The following is a 21,110-nucleotide window of genomic DNA, read 5'->3' on the forward strand; positions in this document are numbered from 1 at the left end:
GAAAACCAGGAATGGCTATATGGCTACATTAATTTCAGACAAATAGATACATAGCAAACACTACTAACAGAGATAAAGAAGTTCATTTCATAATGATATAGGGGTTAATTCCTCAAGAGGGAATAACAATCCACAATATTTATGCCTCTATTATCAGAGCTTTAAAATATACAAAGCAAAAACTGATAGAACTACAAGACAAACAGATAAAATTACAATTATAGTCAGAGGTTTAGATATTTCTTTTTCAATAGTTGATAGGATAATAGACCCCAAAAAATCATCAAGGATATAGTAGACTTGAACTAAGTCATCAACCACTTTCATCTGATGTACATTTTTAGATCATTCCACTTAACAACAGCAGAATTACACATTCTCCTCAAGTATACATGAAAAATTTAACAACAGGTCTCAATAAATTTAAAAGATCAAGTCATAGAAAGTTTGTTTTCTGCCTAGAATAGAATTAAATTGAAAACCCATAGCACAATGATCTCTGGAAAATCCCCAAATATTTGGAAACTGAATAACACATTTCTAAACAACCAATTGAGCAAAGAAGAAGTTGTTGGGGAAGGTTATTGAAAAAAAAAAATGTAACTGCTAATTGACCTGTGAGCTAACCCCAGGGAGGCTCCTCACCCTCTCCTCTGTTTTTGGATATGATTCCTCTTGCTTTTCCCACTCCCAGGGGCTGCTCCAAGGACATAAGCTTGAGATAGTGATGTGGTGTTGAGAACACCTGCATAGTGTAGGTGATTGAACCTAATTAAGGTCTCTACATAAACTTTTAAATTGGTGGGCATAGGGATTCACTGTCTTATGACCGCCCATGACAAGCTTTGTACGTAAGTTTCCTTTGCTTATTAAACCTGCCACCTACCAATCTTGAAAGGCCTGCCTCTTTCCTTCATTTCTCTCTGCCCTTGGTGAATATGGGGCTGGTTTCAGACTACGTGGAGGAAACTCCCAAGAGGGTTGCGAACCAACACACTGGTGAGCCAGCCAGGAGACTGAAGAAACAAGCCATGGGAAAGAGGGATCTTCTGGGGGAGTCCATTGACTTTTATGTGGGGAGGGGTGGTCCATATGTTAGATGCTTGTGGACCACTGCATGACTCCAGGGACACCTCGAAAGCGCTGGCTGCTGTAATATGCTTATTGGGGAAACTGAGGACAGCACACTGTGGCAGAGAAAGGAAGCATATGGGTGCTGCATCGGGCTGGCCTCTACCGTGGGCATCTCGGCTGGCCACCGATGCCCAACTAGGCTGATGCTCTGGTTAGAAAGTTAGAAGAGCTGACGTTAGAGAAGGATGTGTGGGTGTCCACTAGTCCGCTGGCTTCCGGCTGGCTGCCAAGGTAGGAGAGCAGGATAATCAGTTGGAGAGATTAGCATGCTGTTTTGCAAAGCTAGGAGGGTGCAAGCTGCCACAGATTAAGATCCAGGCATTGGTGACAAAGCCTGATTAAGAGGTGGAATTTCTGGTAAAGATGAAAATGAAGAGGAGGCTATTATGGTGATTGATGAGGGAACAAAGTACCCCATGACTTGGGATCCTTTATACAAAGAACATTTTAAATAGCAATTACCCCAAAACTTCCAAGAGAAAACTTACATTCTTTCTGTGTCCTTTTGAGCTGTAAATCTTACATGTCTTTGAAATGTAAACACCCAGTAGATAACCTTTGCCCACAGAGACTGAAGGAAAAAAAAAAAAACAAGGAGAAAGGCTTTTTAAAACGCACAGTGCTGTAGAAGTTCCCTTGCCCCAGAACTAGTCTACAGCCTCCAAAGATCACAAATATCAGTGAAAAGCTTAAGCCATGGGAGTGGGTACCCAATTCCCAGCTGGAATTTTGGAATGACAGCTGTATGGGTTTAGAAAGTTGCAGAAGGTTTATGGAAAAGGCATATTGAGAAAAGAATTTTACCTGTAGTCAAGCTAAGATTAGAATTGATTTATGTAAGTTTGTTTGCTTTAGAGGAGAATTTTGATTTCAAAAGTACACCATAGTAAAATGAAAATTTGGTTTTCTCTCTAGTAGGAGGACAAAGTTCTTGTAGATTATTGGTCTGCTCTTAATAAGAAATTATAAACGAAGGTTTTCCTTTACTCTTAATGTAATCTGCCTAGAAAATAAAGATTCCATGTTTTGTCTTTACCAGGTTTTTATTAAGAAACTGAGTCTTGTCTATTAAAAAAAATAAGGGTTTTTTTTTTTTTTTACAACTATGTAATTTTTTTGTCTAGGTTAAATTTCATGAGAAGCATTGTCAAATCAGAAGTGGTGCTAAACTTGCTTTACGGTATATTTGTATAAAATTCTTAATATCTGATATGTCCTGGTATAATGCTACCAATCACAATTTTTTTTAAAGATTTTATTTATTTATTTGAGAGAGAGAGAAAGAGAGGGAGAGCACTGAGGGAGAGTGAGAGGGAGAAGCAGACTCCCCGCTGAGCAGAGAGCCCAATGTGGGACTGGATCCCAAGATCCTGAGATCATGACCTGAGCCAAAGGCAGACACAACCAACTGAGCCACCCAGGCGCCCACCAATCACAATTTTAAAATGTATGTCATAGAAATAACCAAATTCCCTTGTCAATTTCATCATGATGAACTCTCAAGTCTTTAAGCATGGCCATTTTAAGTTCTTTTGTCATTTGCAATTATTGTTTTACTCTGATGCTTTGGTTAAAAAAAAAAAAAGTCTTGTATAAGTGCTTCATCTTCAAGGAGATTTCATGGAAAAGACTTGGACAAGCACAGGTTTCTGATAATTAAGATCAATTTGCCTTCATGTGTGAGGGACAAAGATGAACCTTTCAGTGCTCCTGCAAGGCTACCTACATAGACCCACCATGTGCAGGATGGTAGCTGGGACTTGTCCCTGTTGTCCTTCCCCACATCAGTGAAATGGGCCCCTGACACTGATGATACAGTGTTAACATGGGAAGACTGGCCTCTGCTGCAGGACACCCTGCAGACTTTGCTAGAGCATCTGTAAGAGAGAAGATGGGTAATGGACCAACGGAAAATCCAAAGCCCAGGCACCGCTATAATGTTTTAGATGTTGTCTGGTTGGGTAAAACCCATGTTGCCCCAAAAGCTATAATTAATGATGTACAAGCCTTTGTAAGGATTATGGGGTTCTGGAAGACTTTTATTCTTCTCCTGGCTCAGTGCCTCCATTCCTTATACTGCCTGCTAAAAAAAGGGTGCATATGGGACTGGGGATCAGAGCAGCAATGAAAAAGCAAAAATTCGAGTTAAGTAAATTAAAGCTCTGGGCATCTCTCTGGAGCAGGGCTACCATTTGAGTTACGTGTATGTGCGACTCCAGAAGGGATGAGTTGAGCGCTGTGGCAGAGACAGCAGGAAGGGGAGTGCCCCTAGGACTTTGGTCCCGGCTCCGTAAGGGGACAGAAACTCATTATACCCCTACAGAGCAACAGCTCCTGGTGGCGTACACAGTGTTCCTCCAGGGAGAGCCTCTCACACAGCTGCCAGTGCAGTAGCCCGTGGGCTGAGCTCAAAGCAATCTGCCTAGTGATCACTCATGAGTCCTGGTCATTAATCCTTTGCAAGGACAGTTGGGCAGTTTTCAGAGGGATCGATCCTATGGCTTGGACAATGGGAAGCCAAGGGATGGATGATCATATATAAGCTCTTGTGGGGGCAGGATATGTGGAAAGACATGTGGGTCCATCTGCAAAAGCCTGAGGCACTCTTCACTGTCCCCCAAGTCCCAGCTCACGAGGCACTGACACCCCCTTGCAGTCAGAAAGCTGATGCTCTAGCTCAGTTACGAACCTATCTACTGACCCTTCAATAGATTCAGCAGATTGGGAGCTCTGGGTGTTACACGTAAACAATGAATCATGGAACACTGCATCAAAAACTAATGATGTAATGTATTGCAATTAACATAACATAATTTAAAAAAAAGCAGATTGGGTGCGTACAAAAATGACCACCACAGTATTGCCAAGGATGCTGGACTGCCCTTGAAGTACAGTGACTTGGTTAATGAAGTAACAGCATGTCCTGTGTATTCTGAACAATGCCCAGGACAACTGCCGGAAGAATCTGGGACCATCCACTGAAGTTCCCAGGCAGTAAGGGATTGACAAATTGATTATGTCAGCCCCGTTTCTCTGAGTGAGGGTTCTAAGTATGCCTTGGTTTGTGTGGACACTGAATCTGGCCTAATCCAAGCTTTCCCCTGTCACTGGGGAAACCGGCTGCCACCACTAGGGGATGAGAGAAGCTGAGTATTACACACAGACAGTAGTGAGGGGTCACATTTCAAAGGTTATGATGTACAAGACTGGGCAAAAGAATTGACATTGGATGTTCCACCTCCTCTACAAATGGCAAGCAGCAGGGTTGGTAGAAAGGAAGAATGAACTACTAAAACAGCAGATTAAATTATTAACAGGTAAAACCATCTTGACTGGGTGGGCTAAAATACTATCCCAGGCTTTAATACATTTGAATGATCCACCAGTAGGGCCTGTCGCCTCACATGCCAGACAAGGGACCCCGGCTGAGGCACAAATACAATAAAGGTATGGAAGTCTTGGGAAACAGCCATTGACCTGATTCTCACTGAGGATCAATGTTCCATGCTGCTGAGAGCACAAAGCCCCATAATGACTGGGGGAAAAAAATTATCTACTGGAATTTGCAATGGGACATCCCCCCAAGATGGGTGAGTTACTTTGCACCCTCTGGGTGAGGGGAAACTACTTAATCTCCACTGAAATTCTGTTGTCCTGATGCAAGATGCACCTGTTGGAATATATGAACAGACAGGAACATGTGTCATTGAAAGAGAGAGAAGATAGGGGTCCTGGTCTGCTGTATCCTGTCCCCAGTCCATTTCCTGCCTGACAGTGCTGCCTCCCCCAGAGGTATGTACAACTAGGTCAGGTTCCTAAAACTGCCAGCCTCCCTCTTCGCGAGGCCAGGTGGGCACATTCTGTTTTCTACTAGTTCATTATTTGGCTGCTATCTTTGCTCCCCATTAGTTTAGAGGATGTTATAGGACACATAGAAGCCCTTACGAAATTCACCCAACAGATAGTCAACACAACCTGTCCTTACTGAACGCTGAAATGACTCTAATGAGAGTCTTCAAAAATATGGCCTTAGACATTATTACTAACTCTCAAGGAGGCACCGATGCCGTTATCCAAACAGAATTTTATGTGTTCATACCTAATACATCTGCTAATGTATTATCTTTATTAAGTCACAGAACGACACAGGTAAATGCCCTAAATGATCCAACCCCCAGCCCAGGGGAATTAATAAATCAGTGGTTTGGATCACTGGTCTCTTGGTAGAAAAAATGTGTCACTGATTTTAAAATCATTGTTTTCTCTTACATGTACCTGTATTCTTGCTGTGGCATCTGCCTCCAATGCAGCCAGAGAACCACCAAAGGAGCCGCCTCCATGCTGGTGAAACCCCTTGCTGACTGCTCAGGGCACATTGTGAAAGAGAGGGGTACGTGAGATTATAAGAGCCAGTCAAGAAGGGTGGAGTTTTGGGGAAGGTCATTGAAAAGACATGACCTCCAATTGACCTGTGAGCTGGGCCAGCAGTCAAAGGTTCCTCATTCCCTCCTCTGTCTTTCAAATGTGGGTTCTGCTTGCCTTTTCTGCTCCGAGGAGCTGCTCCAAGGATATAGCCTCGAGACAGTGATGTGGTGATGAGAACACCTGCCTGGTGTGCATGGTTGAGCCTAGTTAAGGCCTCTGTATAAATTTTTAATATTTGGAGTGTGGGTGGGGGATTAACTAGTCTTGCTGCCACCTGAGACAAGCCTTGTATGTAAGTTCCCTTTGCTTATTAAACCTGCTACCTCCCAACCTGGAGTAGCATGCCTCTCTTTGGTTTCCCCTTGCCCTTTGAGTAAGGGAGATGAGGCAGTTTCAGATTTCATCCAGGAACAGGAAGCTCCCAAGGGAGTTATGAGACAACAGAAATTAAAGGGAAATTAGGAAGTATTTTGAACTGAATAAATATGAAAAAAAATCAGAATTGTTGCATACCACTACAGTTAGTGCTTAAGGGGAAACATAGAGCACAACATGGCTATATTTAAAAAGAAAGAAAAGATCTGAAATCAGTGAACTGAACTTTCATCTTAAGAAACTAGAAAAAGAAGAGCAAATTAAAACATAATTAAGTAGAAGAAAGAAAAAATATCAATTGAAGCAGAAATTAATAAAATAGAAAACAAAAGTAATAGACTGTACTTTTTACAAAAAAAGTAAATTCAATGAAAAAAAGAGTTTCATCAAGAAGAAAAATGAACTTTTTCTTCTAAACCAACTAATTAAAAAAAGAGAAAGACAAAAATTAACAATGTCAAGAATGAGAGAAGTTGCGTTAAGACAAAATCTAGAGATATTGAAATGATAAAAAGAAAATACAAGGAAAAATGTTAGGCCAAGAAATTAAATATTTAGATAAAGTGGACAAATTCCTTGGAAGACACTAACGCCCAACAAAGTACACTCAAGAAAGAATTATTTGAATGATATTACATCCATTCAACTGAATCTATTGTTAAAAATCTTACAAAAAAAGAAAACCCATGTCCAGATGACTTCAGTGGTAAACTATATAAATAATGAACAAATAGTACCAATTCCACACAAAACCTTCCAGAAAATTGACATAGAGCAGTACTTCTCTAAAACATAAACCAGACAAAGCCATTACACAAAAAGCAAATTACATATCAATATCCTTCATAAACATACTTGCAAAAATCCTAAAACAAATTTTAGCAGAACTAATCCACCGATATATTAAAATGATAATAAATCCCAAGAACCCAAGGTTGGTTTAACCTCTTATAATTATTCAATGTAACTCATCACGTTAAAAAATTAAAAAGAAAAATATTAAAATATGTAATCATTTCAATAGATGTAAAAAAAGTAGATGTAGACAAATCAATACCCATTCCTGATAAAATCTCTCAGCACTCTAGGAATAAAAGGGAACTTCTTCAAATGAAAAAAGAGCATCTATGAAAAATACACAGTTAACACCATACTTAATTGTATTAACACTGATTTCTTCCAAGATCAAGAACAAAATAAGGATATTCACTCTCACCACTTTCTTTCAATGTTTACTAGAGGGTCTGTCTAGTCTATGAAATCTAGCAAGGAAAAGAAATAAAAATCATCCAGAAAGGAAGAAATAAAAGTGTTTTTATTTGCAGATGACATGATTATCTATGTAAAAATCCAATGGAATACACACACACACACATTACTAGAAAAAATAAGTGTTTCAGGATATAAGGTTAGTATAAAAAAGTTTATTATAATTCTATATACTATCAAGAGACATTTGGAAATTAAAATTATAAATGATAACAATACCATCTCTAGTAGCATCAAAAATATGAAATATATGATGATAATCTAAGAACATATGTGAAACATCTATACAGAGAAAATTACAAAACATTGCTTAAAGAAATTAAAGAACACAAGTAAATGGAGAGATATACCTTGTTTATGAGTTGAACAAATCAGTATTTTTATTTTTTTATTTTTATTTATTTATTTATTTTTTGCAACTTTATTTACTGAGCATGTCATTATTTTTTTTTTTTTTTAAGATTTTATTTATTTTATTTGACAGAGAGAGACACAGCGAGAGAGGGAACACAAGCAGGGGGAGTGGGAGAGGGAGAAGCAGGCTTCCCGCAGTGGGGAGAGCCCAATGTGGGGCTCGATCCCAGGACCCCGGGATCATGACCTGAGCTGAAGGCAGACGCTTAACGACTGAGCCACCCAGGCGCCCCCAAATCAGTATTTTTAAAATTTCAATTTTCCCCACATTTTTCTAATAGATTCAATGCAATCCTTCAAAATTTCAACAGGGTTTGTTTGTTAGGTTTTAGAAATGGACAAGCCAATTCAAAATTTAACATGGAAATACAAAGACATAGATTAATCAAAACAACTTTGAAAAAAGAACAGTGTTGAAGGATTACCACTACATGATTTAGAGAAATTGCAATATTCATGGTGGTGTAAAAATATGTAAGTAGATCAGTGGAACAGAATAGAGAGACAGAAATAGACCCATGCACATATGGGTAACTGATTGTTGACAAAAGTGCAAAGGCAATGTAGTGAAGAAAGAATAGTCTTTTCAACAAATGTTGCTAAATCAGTTGAATATCCATATGCAAAAAAAAAATAATAATAATAATAATGAGAGAGAGAGAGAGAGCACTTTAATACATGACTTACAAACTAACCCAAAGTAAGTTACAGATTTCCATGTAAAACCTGTAACTATAAAATGTCTAGAAGAAAACACAGGAGAAAATTTTGTGACCTTGAGTTTGCCAACAAGTTCTTAGAAACACCAGTAAAAACATGAAAATGGACTTCATCAAAATTTAAAACTGCTTTTCCAGAGAATTAAAAGTCAAGCCATAAACTGAAAAACAAAAACAAAAGATGATCAAAAAGACATCTGATAAGGGACTTTTATCCAGCATATACAAAGGGCTCTCAAAATGTAACAATAAAAAAACAAACAACTCGAAACTTCTCAGATTTGTACATTACTTTATCAGAGAAAATATGTAGATGGTAAATAAGCAATATAAGTAAATAAAAAGACCTCAAGATTATTTTTCATTTAGGAAATGCAAATTAAACCACAGTAATATACCGCCATACACCTATTAGAAGGTTACAATTACAAGACTGACCATACCAAGTGTTAGCAAGGATAGGTGGAATTGGAACATTCATACATTGCTGGTAGGAATATCAAATGGTACAACTTTGGTAAATAGTCTGGCAATTTCTCAAATACACCTACTGAGTGATCCTGACATTAAACTCTTAAGCATTTACCCAAGAGAAGAGAAATACTATGTACAAACAAAGACTTGTACACAAATACCTATAGCACCGTTATCTGCGATAGACAAATACTGAAAACAACCCAAATGGTCATCAACAGGTAATTTATCAACAAATTGGGGTATATTCATATATATACTCAACATTTAAAAAGAGTGAAAAATTGATGCAAGCAATAAGATGAATGAATCTCAAAATGATTAGCTAAGTGAAAGAAGCTAGACCAAAAATAAAGAAGAAGACATGCTGTTTGACTCCATTCATATAAAATGCTACAAAATGCAAACTGAAAGCAGTTTGGTGGTTGTCTGAGGAGAAGGCATTGGGGAGAGGATGATAAAAGTTGGTTGATGGAAATGTTCACTATCTTAATTGTGGCGATGATTTCAATGGAAAATGTTCACATATATGAAAATTCTTGTGTACTTCAAATATATTAAGTTTGTTATATGCCAATTAAACATCAATAAATGTGCTAAGAAAAGAAAATATCTCTTGTCTTCCTAGGAATGATACAGCTTTTTCTTTTTTTTATGAAGTTGGTGCTAGATTATGTGCAACAAAATGATAAGGCTTCCTTTAAAAAGTAGAATAACCTGTGAAGGGAGGTAGCAAGGGAGTAGAAATACTGAAAATAGAAGGAATACTTCTAATTCCATCTGTTTCTATTCAGCTGTATTTCCATACCTGGCTCAGTTTGTTCTTTAATTGAGTATCTTCATATTTTCGTCCTGTGTGTTTCCATATTAGCACAGCACAACAGAGTTGAGAAGAACTCATTTACAAATGGTGTGTACTTTAGGGAAAAAAAAAATCGATTTTTGCCTCAGTCCCCATGATTCTAACAAATACTATCTGAAGGATTAAAGCGATTAAGCTATCCTTTGATAAAGGATGAAGAAATAATTAGATTCCAAAACCAATAATGAATTGTGATTAGTTGACTGAAAAGATCATTCAATTTGTAATTACTTCCTGGGACATCCCAATTGCCCCAAAATGTGATGATGTGGGGTGTGTATGTCGTGTGTGCGCATGTGTACGTGGTGGAATCTGGAGAAAGATCACAATTTAAAAGACCAACAAGTGGTAGCTTTTAACGTTGAGAACACAAGTTTCTGGATTCCAGCATGGCCTTTCCCTTTTTCTGTTTCTTCGTGCATTCTTTTCTGTTTCGCATGCATTTTTCCATGCATCCACCAGTTGGGCAAGTTCTCCACGTTCCATCTTCTATGTGGTTTAGGAAGGTGAGGGGAAGATGGTACTGAGGTAGAGGACTGAGTACAGAGGGCTCCCAAGACTTGAAGAGGAATAAGACTTTAAAATAAAAAAAGTGAAGGGGGATTGAAGGGTTGGCAGGGAGACTTGGGACAAGCTAGGTGAAAAACAGAGAGAGAGAAACAGAATCAAAATTTCTGATATCAAGGTGCCAGGCAGCCGGAAGCCCAGTCTCTGCTAGGGAATTCTGCCATCAGCTAATAACAAGCAGTTCATAGGGCTCTCGTGGTTTACACCTAAGTGATGAAGGACAACTTAAATTCCAGAAAAGAATTCTCCTTCTCTTCTTCCAGAGCTTTCGAACTCACTGTGCTCTCAATAGATTCGCCTTCTTCTGACATATACTGAATGCAGTTAAAATGCAGTTGTCAGCGAAAACAGCTCCCCTTTGTATATATACACAACTGCCTGAAGGATAGTTCTGTGAAACAGGACCCTGGAGTCTAAACCTGCAGATAGGGAAGGGGGGGAAAAAAAAAGGTAGATTTACTGCCACCTTGTGCCAGAAACTTAACCTTGTCTTAAAGCTTCAAATCAGTAATAAATGTGGGAAGGAAAACTCCAGAGAAGGTCTGAAAGGCTAAATGGGCAAGTCCCTGTCTGACAGAGGTGGAGAAGGAATGTTCAGAAATTCCTCAAGCTTCTCCCTGACAAGAAGAGGACATTATGTGGAATGTGGAAGCAACTTCACTAGCACGTTCAGCAAAGAATAGGAAACTTACAAGTGGGGCATCAAAGGAGAGCCATCCTCCCAGAGCCATGCGCTGCTGGGTTTCCTCAGAGACAACCCCATCCAGAATGGGAAATTGGAATGGGCACTTGTTTGCCGGATGAATTTCTGTGGGGAGTAATGTTTAGGTTAGATTCACAAACCTAAAGAACCAAAAGAGATCCCTGACATCCTTTCCGTGGTTTTACAGAAATGTTTACAAAAGCCTAGAGATACAATGTAACCTCTCTACCCAAGGTCATGCATATCATTAGTGGTCAGATGAGCCTAGAAAATAAGTATTCTGATTCTCAAACACGAGCTCCTCCACCAAGGGCATAAACCTGATTTATTTCCCTATAAGGCACTACTCCAGCCCAATGTACAACCATAAAAACTCACCAGATCATCTGTGCTATTAATTTTCAGCATCTGGGCATCCAAAGACAAACAGTTCTCCTGGCTTTTTTCCCAATTAAATGGGCCAGAGGAAAATAGGTAACAGTTTTCTTCATGCCAGAGCCAGTCTTGGGGACAAGGACCTAGGAAGTGTAGTATATCTAATCAGTGAGTGATGCCTGAGTAAAAATATTTCTACAGTTCTTAAATCAATTCTCCCCTCGGGACTGTCACATGCATATCATCTCTTCTTAATTAGAATTATATCCAGAGTCTTCAAAGACCTCAATAGACCAAAAGTCTTTATTTCTCCTAAAGTATTCTGATTTTAGTAAACTAAATTAAAAACAAGTGTGTTCAAAGGCAAAACTTGAGCTGAGATGTAACTTTAGAATCTGACCTATTTTTTATAATTATGTTTGGAATAATGGAAGAGCTCGGGGAGTGGATATGTTAATAGCCACACTGCTATTAAGAAAATAAGCTTGGGGTGTCTGGCTGGCTCAGGGGAGCACACAACTCTTAATCTCGGGGTGGGTTTTAGGCCCACACTGGGTGTAGAAAATACTTAGAAATAAAATCTGGGGTGCCTGGATGGCTCAGTAGGTTAAGTGACCAACTCTTGATTTTGGCTCAGGTCATGATCTCTGGCTGGTGGGATGGAGCCCCTTGGGCTCTGTGCTCAGCAAGGAGTCTGCTTCAGGATTCTCCCTCCCTCTGCCCCTCTCCCCCTCACTAGTATGTGCACTTTCTCTCTCTAAAATCAATCAATAAATAAATCTAAAAAAAAAAAAAAGAAAATATTTTAAAAAAAGATACATTTATATATTTTAAAACTTCAGGTTTTCAAATAATGAATTTAAGCTTATATATTGTGCTTCCTGTTTCTAGACATACATTGTCCAATACATAGCCCTATGTGGTATTCAAACTACCTGTGTTTCTTTTAATTAAAAAAACTTCTTTTTTAAGTAAACTCTACACCCAAGCCCCTAAGGTGGGACTTGAACTCATGACCCCAAGATCAAGAATCTCATGCTCTACCGATTGAGCCTGCCTGGGGTCCTCTTTTCATTTCTTTTTTTTTTAACGAACACAATATCACTATGTTGGCAGTACTTTACACACATTAACTTATTTAATCCTCATAACAACATGATGAAATAAGTTCCATTCATTTTCTTCCTTTGGCAGATAGAGTAAATGGGAATGTGAAACTTGGCAGACTCGCTCTCACATCCATGTGTTTAATCACGACATGCACTACCTCTCAAACTTTTGCGTTTGAATCAATTGAGGAAATTTCTTGGTGCCCTTCAAGATGTTTTGATACAGAATCTCGGGGTAAATCTAGAAGTTACCATTTTTAAAAAGCTACTGTAGTGATAATGTTGTACACCAAAGGTTGACAACCACCACTAATTTCAGTCCTAAATATAAAGTCTATTACTGTGAAGACCCTGCACCTTTCTAGCTGGATGACCTCCTGCAAACCACATTTGGTAACTTCTCAGAATCTCTCTCTCTTCATATCTACACTGTGGACCACAGACTTGTTAGTAAGAAAGATAAAACTTGTCTCAAACTTGAGGAAACTGGTCTATTTTTTTTTCCATGTGGTATTTTATTATTAATGTTTTTGAGAATCTTCTCAAAGCTGCTTGATGAAAAGCAGTACTTTATTTGCTATCTCTATTAATTGGCCTTTATCCGACACTGTCAAGGAATGGAACGTGTTACCTGGGATATCTACCAGTGAAAAACATATTACTTAATATTTTTGATTGGTTGCCCATGCCTGGAATCTCTGGGAGACAGTTCTGGATGGTCCTGACGTAGATTTAATCTCATACAACTGATAAAAACAAAACAAAACAAAACTGTTTCACAGCCCCATCTGGGGACTGAATCATTGGTTGGTATGTAGCTATGTCTGCTTATATAAACATTCCTATCTTTGATAAATTAGTCTCCTTCCTTTACACCTTTTTAGAGACAATGTATTCTTTAATTTCCTCGATAGCTCCCTCCTTAATAAAGACATTAAATACAGGTTTGATACTTGCTAAAGATCAGTTTGTCCAAAAATCTCTGCTTCTTTTGCAAATTTAAATAACCCTGTAAATATTGAAAGGATTTATTAGCTCCAAAACTTTATAAAAAAAAACTACTTATCATTTTATCATCACTTAACTTCTCTGGCTATCAATTTTTTTCATCTATAAAATAAAGATCTGTGGGTATTTGTGAACTGTTATATAATCCATATTCAAATAAATTGCATGGTTGAGATCAAGTGAGATGTACAAGCAAGAAACTGGAGAAATCTCTGTTTATTAGTAGCAGTTAGTTACTAATGCTGAGAATAGGAGACTCATTCATACACCGCCAAGAAAGCAATGCATCTCTGAGAGTAATTCCATCTCATATCCCTTAAATCTCCCTATGATGAAAAGCATGTGCCTGACTTAATTACATGTTGTACAAAGACTAAATGACACAGATAACTCTGTAATAACATCAGAGTTCACATCATCATCCCCTTCTTATAGATGCTATTTCTACCTGCCTCCTAGATTCTGAGATCAACTCAATTCTTCTTATATAAACTGACTTCCTGGGCCCTTTATATTTTTTTCTTACCTAAAGTATCTACCCAACACTTGCAAGTCAGCCTACCTCCATTCATTTAATTTAAATTGATGTTGTATACTTTAAGTAATAGAGTTATAGAATAAAGTTAATGTAGAGCTTCCCAGGGACAAAGGAGACACCATAGGGAAAGAAATCAATGATTAAGATACATTGGTACAGGGGTGCCTGGGTGGTTCAGTCGGTTAGCATCTGCCTTCCGCTCAGGTCCTGGTATGGAGCCCTGCATCAGGCTTCCTGCTTCACCCTCTCCCTCTGCCCCTCCCCCCTCCTGGTACTCTCACTCTGTTCTTTCTCATTCTCAAATAAATAAAATCCTTAAAAAAAAAAAGATACATTGGAACAGAAAGAAGTAAGAATCCATGGCAAAGGGTAAGGGTGGGAGAATTCTTCCAGAAATATCTCAAAACTAAATTTTAAAAATAAAGAAGAGGTTCTTATGAGGAAAGAAAATTTAAATCCACCAAAAGCTGTGCTTAATTAAATCAGGTATCTCAAGAATTTAGCAGAGGGAAGGGTGGGTTGACAAAAACAGAGAAATTCTGGTGTCAAACATTATGAATATATGTTAATATGCCAATTTCATGCCTAGAGACATTTTCAAAGCAGAGTTTAGATTAAACAGAGAAGTTTCCACTACTTCTTTTCACCTCTCCATCCCCCATACCTGAAAAGTTTGCTGCTTTCCTCAGAGCTTCTTGGAGATTCAGGTTCTGATGATGAAGTTGCATCTGTTTTTTGGAATTTTCATCCAGCTTCTGGTTAAGGGTTTTTATCGTTTCTTTGAGTTCCCTTTCTGACTCCTGGGAAGATTTTTCTGCCTGCTTCTGTGCTAAGATCTGTCCCTCCAGTATAATTTCCTGGTTAGTAAGGTTTGCTTGCTGTTGCTTTAGAAGATCAGAAACCTGTGATACTAAATCATAGCTGAAATAAGAACTCCATTACCAATCCTGAATAAAAATCCCTCCACTGGATTTTGAGGAAATCAAAGAATTGAATCAAATTATCTATTTTGACAACAGATAAACTGCTGGAAAATTACTCAGAAATTATGGATTTAAAAGTTATTTAATATTCCTGCAGTATTTTTTTTTAAATGTCAGGAACTGTCACAGACACTTTTGATTAAAAAACAAACGAACAGGATTTTGCTTGTTATTGATAGTTACAGACAAGCTTAAAAGCAATCATAAGATAAAGGGTATATCAATGGCATAAATAAAATACAGACAATCTGAAATAGATGCCAACCAGACTCAGTGATTATTAATAGCTGTCATTAATGATTTACTCTATTTGTGTCTTTATTCCGCTGCTAACTCTCTACCCTTCCAGACTTCCTAATTTTATTTAAAAACTGTGACACCCCTTTTTTGAGGCACCCTCCCAATTATTTTAAGGTGCTATGTCATAACAATTTCAAGAATTTTTGTTTCTTGGGTTCTTTTTTTTAGCCACAGTACATTTTAGGAAGGGTGGGGATGAAATAAAGTTTGTGAAATCTGGCAGGCAAAAGGGTCAAATGTTTCAGTTCCAGAAGCTTGATGATTCAGTACAAAACAGACTGACCCCTTGGGTTGAAGGCTGGATTTGAGACTGTTGTAAAGTGATTCTTCTCACGGGAAGACTCATCCAGTCACCACCACCGAGTCAAGGGCACTTATCCTAGTCATTAGGGAAGGCCCTAAGTGTTAACAGATTGAAAAAATAAATGGTTGGTGACTTTAACCAACAATTGAGAAACAAATAGCACTTCCAAGGCCTTAATCATCTAGATTCTAGATGGACAAAATAACTCAGATCTACAATCTAAATACACAGGCAGATTATATGGATGATCGATACCATTTTCATTCCTTCTTGGCCACTCTCATCCTTCTTATCACTTCTTTTCCTCTCAACATCCTCTCTTATAAGTGGCCATACTATAAATTTGAATTACAGTTATTTTAAATGTTTCATTTATTGAGATAGTGTTTCTGATTCTTAACTTTAAATTGGTATTTAATCATCTCAATTAAAACTCAATGTAGGAGCGCCTGGATGGCTCAGTAGGTTAAGTATACGACTCTTGATTTCAGCTCAGGTCATGATCTCAGGGTCGTCAGATCGAGGCCTATGTCAGGCTCTGTGCTAAACATGGAGTCTACTTGAGATTCTCTCTTTCTCTCTCCCTCTGCTCCTCCCCCCACTCGCGCTCTCTCTCTCTAAAAAACCAAACAAACAAAAACCAAAAAAACAACCTCAATGGGAACTATATGAAGTTTCTTTTCCTTTTGGGTCTCAGGGGATCTTGTGGCTTAGTAGCTTCAAATTATTTTCTTTTTCATCATTCCTGGATTTAAACAGACTTTACCCATGAAGTTATAACAACAAAACAAAACAAAAACCTACCATTCATAATCTTAATTCCATGTCCCAGTCAATTTGAGGGACAAGCACAATGTACTTATTCATGTTCCCACTTATTCCAAAAAGTTTGTCTAGACTGTATCTAAATCAAGGCTGTTTATAGTTATGAAACCATTTAATAAACCATATTTGTAAGTTCTTTTTCAGCCTGTTCCAGTACTTACATTGCATTGTTAGCATTATAAGAGTTACCAGTAATCCCAAGCAAAGGATCCCCAGGGTCACAGCAGTAGGGCACCACCACCGAGAAGAAAGAAAATGAGGACCTAGAGTGACAGAGGATAGAATCAGAAAGACATAAAAGATGAAAGCAAGTCATCAAACAATTCTTTGGAAACTGTCTGTAACTTGTACTTTGCATTTCTTACCATAGAAGTCCTCCCAAGGGCTCTGCAAATAATTCATTGTCCATATTTACAGATGAAAAATACAGACAGAGAATTTAAGTAATTTACTCTTGGTCACACAACTGACACAATTTAAGAGCCAGGATTCAATATCAGATAATGTGATGTTAAGTATCTGATTCTAAAGCTTATACTTTATCTACTCTCCCCATAATGACTCTCTAAGAAACTCTCAGTCTAGCTTGGTTGGATCAGTTTCATCCACAGAACAGAGAGCCTGATACTTTTAATATAGACTATGTGTATGCACACACACACACACGCACACACACGCACCTCATACACAGTGTGTTTTATAAGTAGTATACCATAAAAGAATGTCAGACACCAAACAAGTAAGTTAGTTAATCAACAGATCACCTCAAATAATTATAATTTTGTGCTTTCAATTTTTATTCCACTAAAATTACCATTGGAAGTAAGGTTATTGACTGAAGAAAAATAGAAATTAAACTTCAATATTCATTTGACTCATATTAATGTCATGTCCTATACTTACACCAGCTGTGGCCCTTGTTGTTATAAAAGTTCACCGTTATTATAGAAACAAATAAGTCATGTAGCTCACAGCTCCACCACTGCAAAAGCACAGATATTTTGGTTCAACGGGAAAATATCTCATATGATCTATGTGAACTCCTAACCCTGTACAATAAACAAATAGGGTACTGGTCGTGTTATCATTTATATGCAGATAAGGAAACCTGAAGTCTCAGTGAATTGTATAAGATCACACAGATGTTAAGATCCAAACATAGGTCTTTAATCCAACGGTCAGTTGCTACATGGCTTGGAACATTACATCCCAAAATTTCTAGTGCAAATGTGTAATGATCCAAATCAATCAATGGTCAAATATATTCACAGAGTCAAAAGCGCTTCTGTTAGACTCTAGAGATGAGACAGACAAAATAGAAATCTTAACAGGAAGAAATACAGTTCATTCACTGATTCAAAAGTCATTAAGCTCCTGGAGTGTATGTGGCAAGTTGGCAGAGAAGTAGAAGATAGTTGTATCTCTTGCAAATAATTGCTTAGGATTCTAGCTTGGGGGTAGATATCTGTGTAAATCTGTCAACCAATATTTCCCTCTGATCAGTATTCATTCTATACTATGAGTGTATGTCTACCACTCTTGAGTGAAGAAACTCCTGAATTTTTAGAAGAAAATCATAGGCTCACCACCTGTTCAGGGAAGGCACAAGCTCCCATTTTCTATAGGACACCCTTTGCCCCATTTCGTGGGTAGGTAGAGACCATTAATCCAACCTCTGTTCCCATTAGTGATTTTCTGATCAGAAAGCAATTGGATTCTTTTCAGTAGGTGACTGATCTGAGAGATTTAGCTTCATAATTGTAAAAATTCACGTACTCAATATTTACAACATGAAGAATGAATGAATGAATGAATGAATGAACAAATGACTACTGTTAACTTGGATGTCTACCTATAAATGCTGATTCAGAGAAATAACGCATGTAAAGTGAATAGGATAGAACATAACGTATGATAATGTTTAATAAAAGTTATCAGAATCTATACATCATGATTCATACCAAGTCAGTTCATTCACATCATCATCATCATCATCATCATCATCACCATTATATCTGAATTGTTTTTCTTTTCAGTAAATGTTATTAATTCTACAATATTTTTCCATCCTCGGGTGTTTTAGCTTTCTAATCTTATATTCAATTAATTTACATTTTTGGGCTAATCCTAGAATTCTGTTGCTGTGCACATTCACCCACCCCTAATACCTTTAGCTTTCTTTATATTTGGCTTCTGATCAGGTTGATCCTTCATAGTCTTGCTCTTGAAGTCATCAAAAGTCATTTCCAAATTCATTCCAAGAATGAGAGAGTGAAGCAGTCAAGGACTTCTGCAAAGTAAAAATCTGTGAGCTCCTGCTAGAGTGTTTAAATAGCTACTGCTATTTAATAGAAGAATGACTCAATCACTGGTAGGAGGAAGAAGAGGCTTTGCTTCATACTGGGAAGTTGGCTGACGCAAATTCTTGGTTTATGTCTATTGCAGGTGGGGAAAGTGGTGATTCTGCTAGTGTTTCAGGATATTTCAGTAAGTAATTTATGAAAGGGAAAACTATTTTCTGTGAGCATTAGAGGACAGGCATTTGTATTCACTCTTCAGATAAGGAAACTGAAACTCAAAAGAGTAAGTCACACTAAATTTGTAGAAGACTCTGCATTTAAACCAGATTACTTGATTCCAGTGTCCATATTTGTTTACTTCACTGTAGCAGACTATCTCTATACTGTGGCTTTCATAAGTCTCACATTTTCCTTTTTAATTTTGACTGTTTAAATTAAATAAGCAGAAGATTAGAAATTTTGGAGTTAATCATATGTGACTCATCTCCAGCCATGGTGACCTGGGTAATTAAGAACTTAATTAGGAGTGCTATTTCATACAGTGGCAGTATAACATAGCAGCAGAAATTTGGAGCCAGATGGAGCTAGTTTCAAATCTTTCCTTTGCTAGTACCTTAGTCTATAATCTTGGAGAATTACTTAATACTCTGAACTTATGTCTTTGTCTATAAATTGGGACATTGCAATGTCCACTGGATAATGTTGGTAATGTTGCTATCTGGATTCATATGAAATATTGTTTCAAAATGCTAAGTATTCTACTTCAAACATGAGAACTCAATAAATGATAGTTATTAATAGTAGTAGTAGTAATATTCAGCACAATTGAATTGCCCATCAAAGGATACATTTTACACATAAATGACTGGAGTCTCAAAGACTTCAGTGAGCTCCCCATAAGGATGCTTATATGAATTCGTTGATAGAATTCTCACCTATTTTCCCTCTACAACCTCCTAACCAGAGAAGAAATATCTCATTGCAGTTATACATGCTTTTTTTTTAAAAAAAATATTATGTATTAGAGATATTTTCTGAAGTATTCATGGGCAAAATGATATGATATCTGGAATTTGCTTTAAACTACGTGAGGAAAAAAATAAAAGGAGGGGATACATTAAAGAACATTGGAAAAAAAATAGATACAAATAAAATATCTAGGAAACTATTAAGAAAAATCACTGATACTGACAGTCTACTTAGGATTCCATTTCCTTCCTCCTTCCTGGATTACTTGTATTCCCTTTTCCTGCGCAGGATATCTGAGACCAAATTGAAAATAGTTCACCTGTCATTTAAAGTTTTACTCTATGGGGCACCTGGGTGGCTCAGCCTATTAAGCATCAGACTATTGATTTCAGTTCAGGTCCATGATCTCAGGGTAATAATCTCAGGGTCATGAGACCGAGCCCCGTGTCAGGCTCTGCCCTAAGTGTGGAGCCTGCTTAAAGATTCTCTCTCCTTCTCCCTCTGCCCCTCTGCTAGCTTGCACTCTGTCTCAGAAAGAAAGAAAGAAAGAAAGAAAGAAAGAAAGAAAGAAAGAAAGAAAGAAAGAAAGAAAGAAAGAAAGAAAGATTTTTAAAAATTAAATGTAGTTTTACTCTATGATACAGTTCACAAAAAAAGCTCAGCCTGTAATATATCCTAGTCAAACCAGCTTGTAACAAATCAATGCTACTTACCTTTATCACTGAAGCCCCACCCCACCTCCCTTGACTGTGAGTGCCAGGAAGCAAGATTGCTTCCTGCATTCACCATGCTGACTTTCACATAAATAGAATCTCAGTAAAGTATTTTTATTTTTATTTTTATTTATTTCTTTTTAAGGATTTTATTTATTTATTTGTCAGAGAGAGAGAGAGAGAGAGAGAGAAGAGTGAGCACAAGCACGGGGAAAAACAGGCAGAAGGAGAAACAGGCTCTCGGCTGAGCAAGGAGCCCAACGTGGGACTTGATCCCAGGACCCTGGGATCATGACCTGAGCTGAAGGCAGACGCTTAACCAACTGAGCCACACAGGCATCCCAGGAAAGTGTTTTTAATAATGAACTAATAAATACTGAAATCATGTCACAATGAAGAGGACATTTTATAATTCTCCACAGTGACTCAATTATTTTGTATGCCATCAATATTCTAGTGATAAAGAAGTGATACAGAAGCACACTTGTTGACATGAAACATTTTTTTCTTGTGAGCTCATCACTTACTAGTAACCTTTTATGGATTGTCCTACGAAGGATTGTCTTGGAAAGATGCATGTTACTATATAGCTAAAACGCCCAAGGATACAAACAGCACTAGAAAAAACTACTTTCTTTAGAGAAGGTCTAAGATTGAGCTAGATCTCTCAGACTTCAGTTATTCACCTTCATACCCCACCCATGAAACCCAGGAGAGCATAATCATCCATTGTCCTTTTGGGTC

At 37.7% G+C, this 21,110-nt stretch overlaps 1 protein-coding gene across 1 annotated transcript; it reads right to left on the reverse strand.

Annotated features, from left to right (window-relative positions):
* Positions 1–10,283: 10,283 nt before the first annotated feature.
* OLR1 (oxidized low density lipoprotein receptor 1) lies at positions 10,284–18,669 on the reverse strand. Its single transcript, XM_032391038.1, has 6 exons — positions 18,553–18,669; positions 16,546–16,647; positions 14,637–14,882; positions 11,321–11,460; positions 10,932–11,047; positions 10,284–10,658 (listed from the first exon to the last, which is right to left on the reverse strand). Exons 1-6 carry the CDS (start codon positions 18,638–18,640, stop codon positions 10,514–10,516), a joined length of 837 nt encoding a protein of 278 aa, XP_032246929.1. The 5' UTR covers positions 18,641–18,669; the 3' UTR covers positions 10,284–10,513.
* Between the last annotated feature and the right edge of the window lie 2,441 nt (positions 18,670–21,110).

Source organism: Phoca vitulina, unplaced genomic scaffold (assembly GCF_004348235.1).
Source record: "Phoca vitulina isolate PV1807 unplaced genomic scaffold, GSC_HSeal_1.0 scaffold59, whole genome shotgun sequence".
Taxonomy (NCBI): domain Eukaryota; kingdom Metazoa; phylum Chordata; class Mammalia; order Carnivora; family Phocidae; genus Phoca; species Phoca vitulina.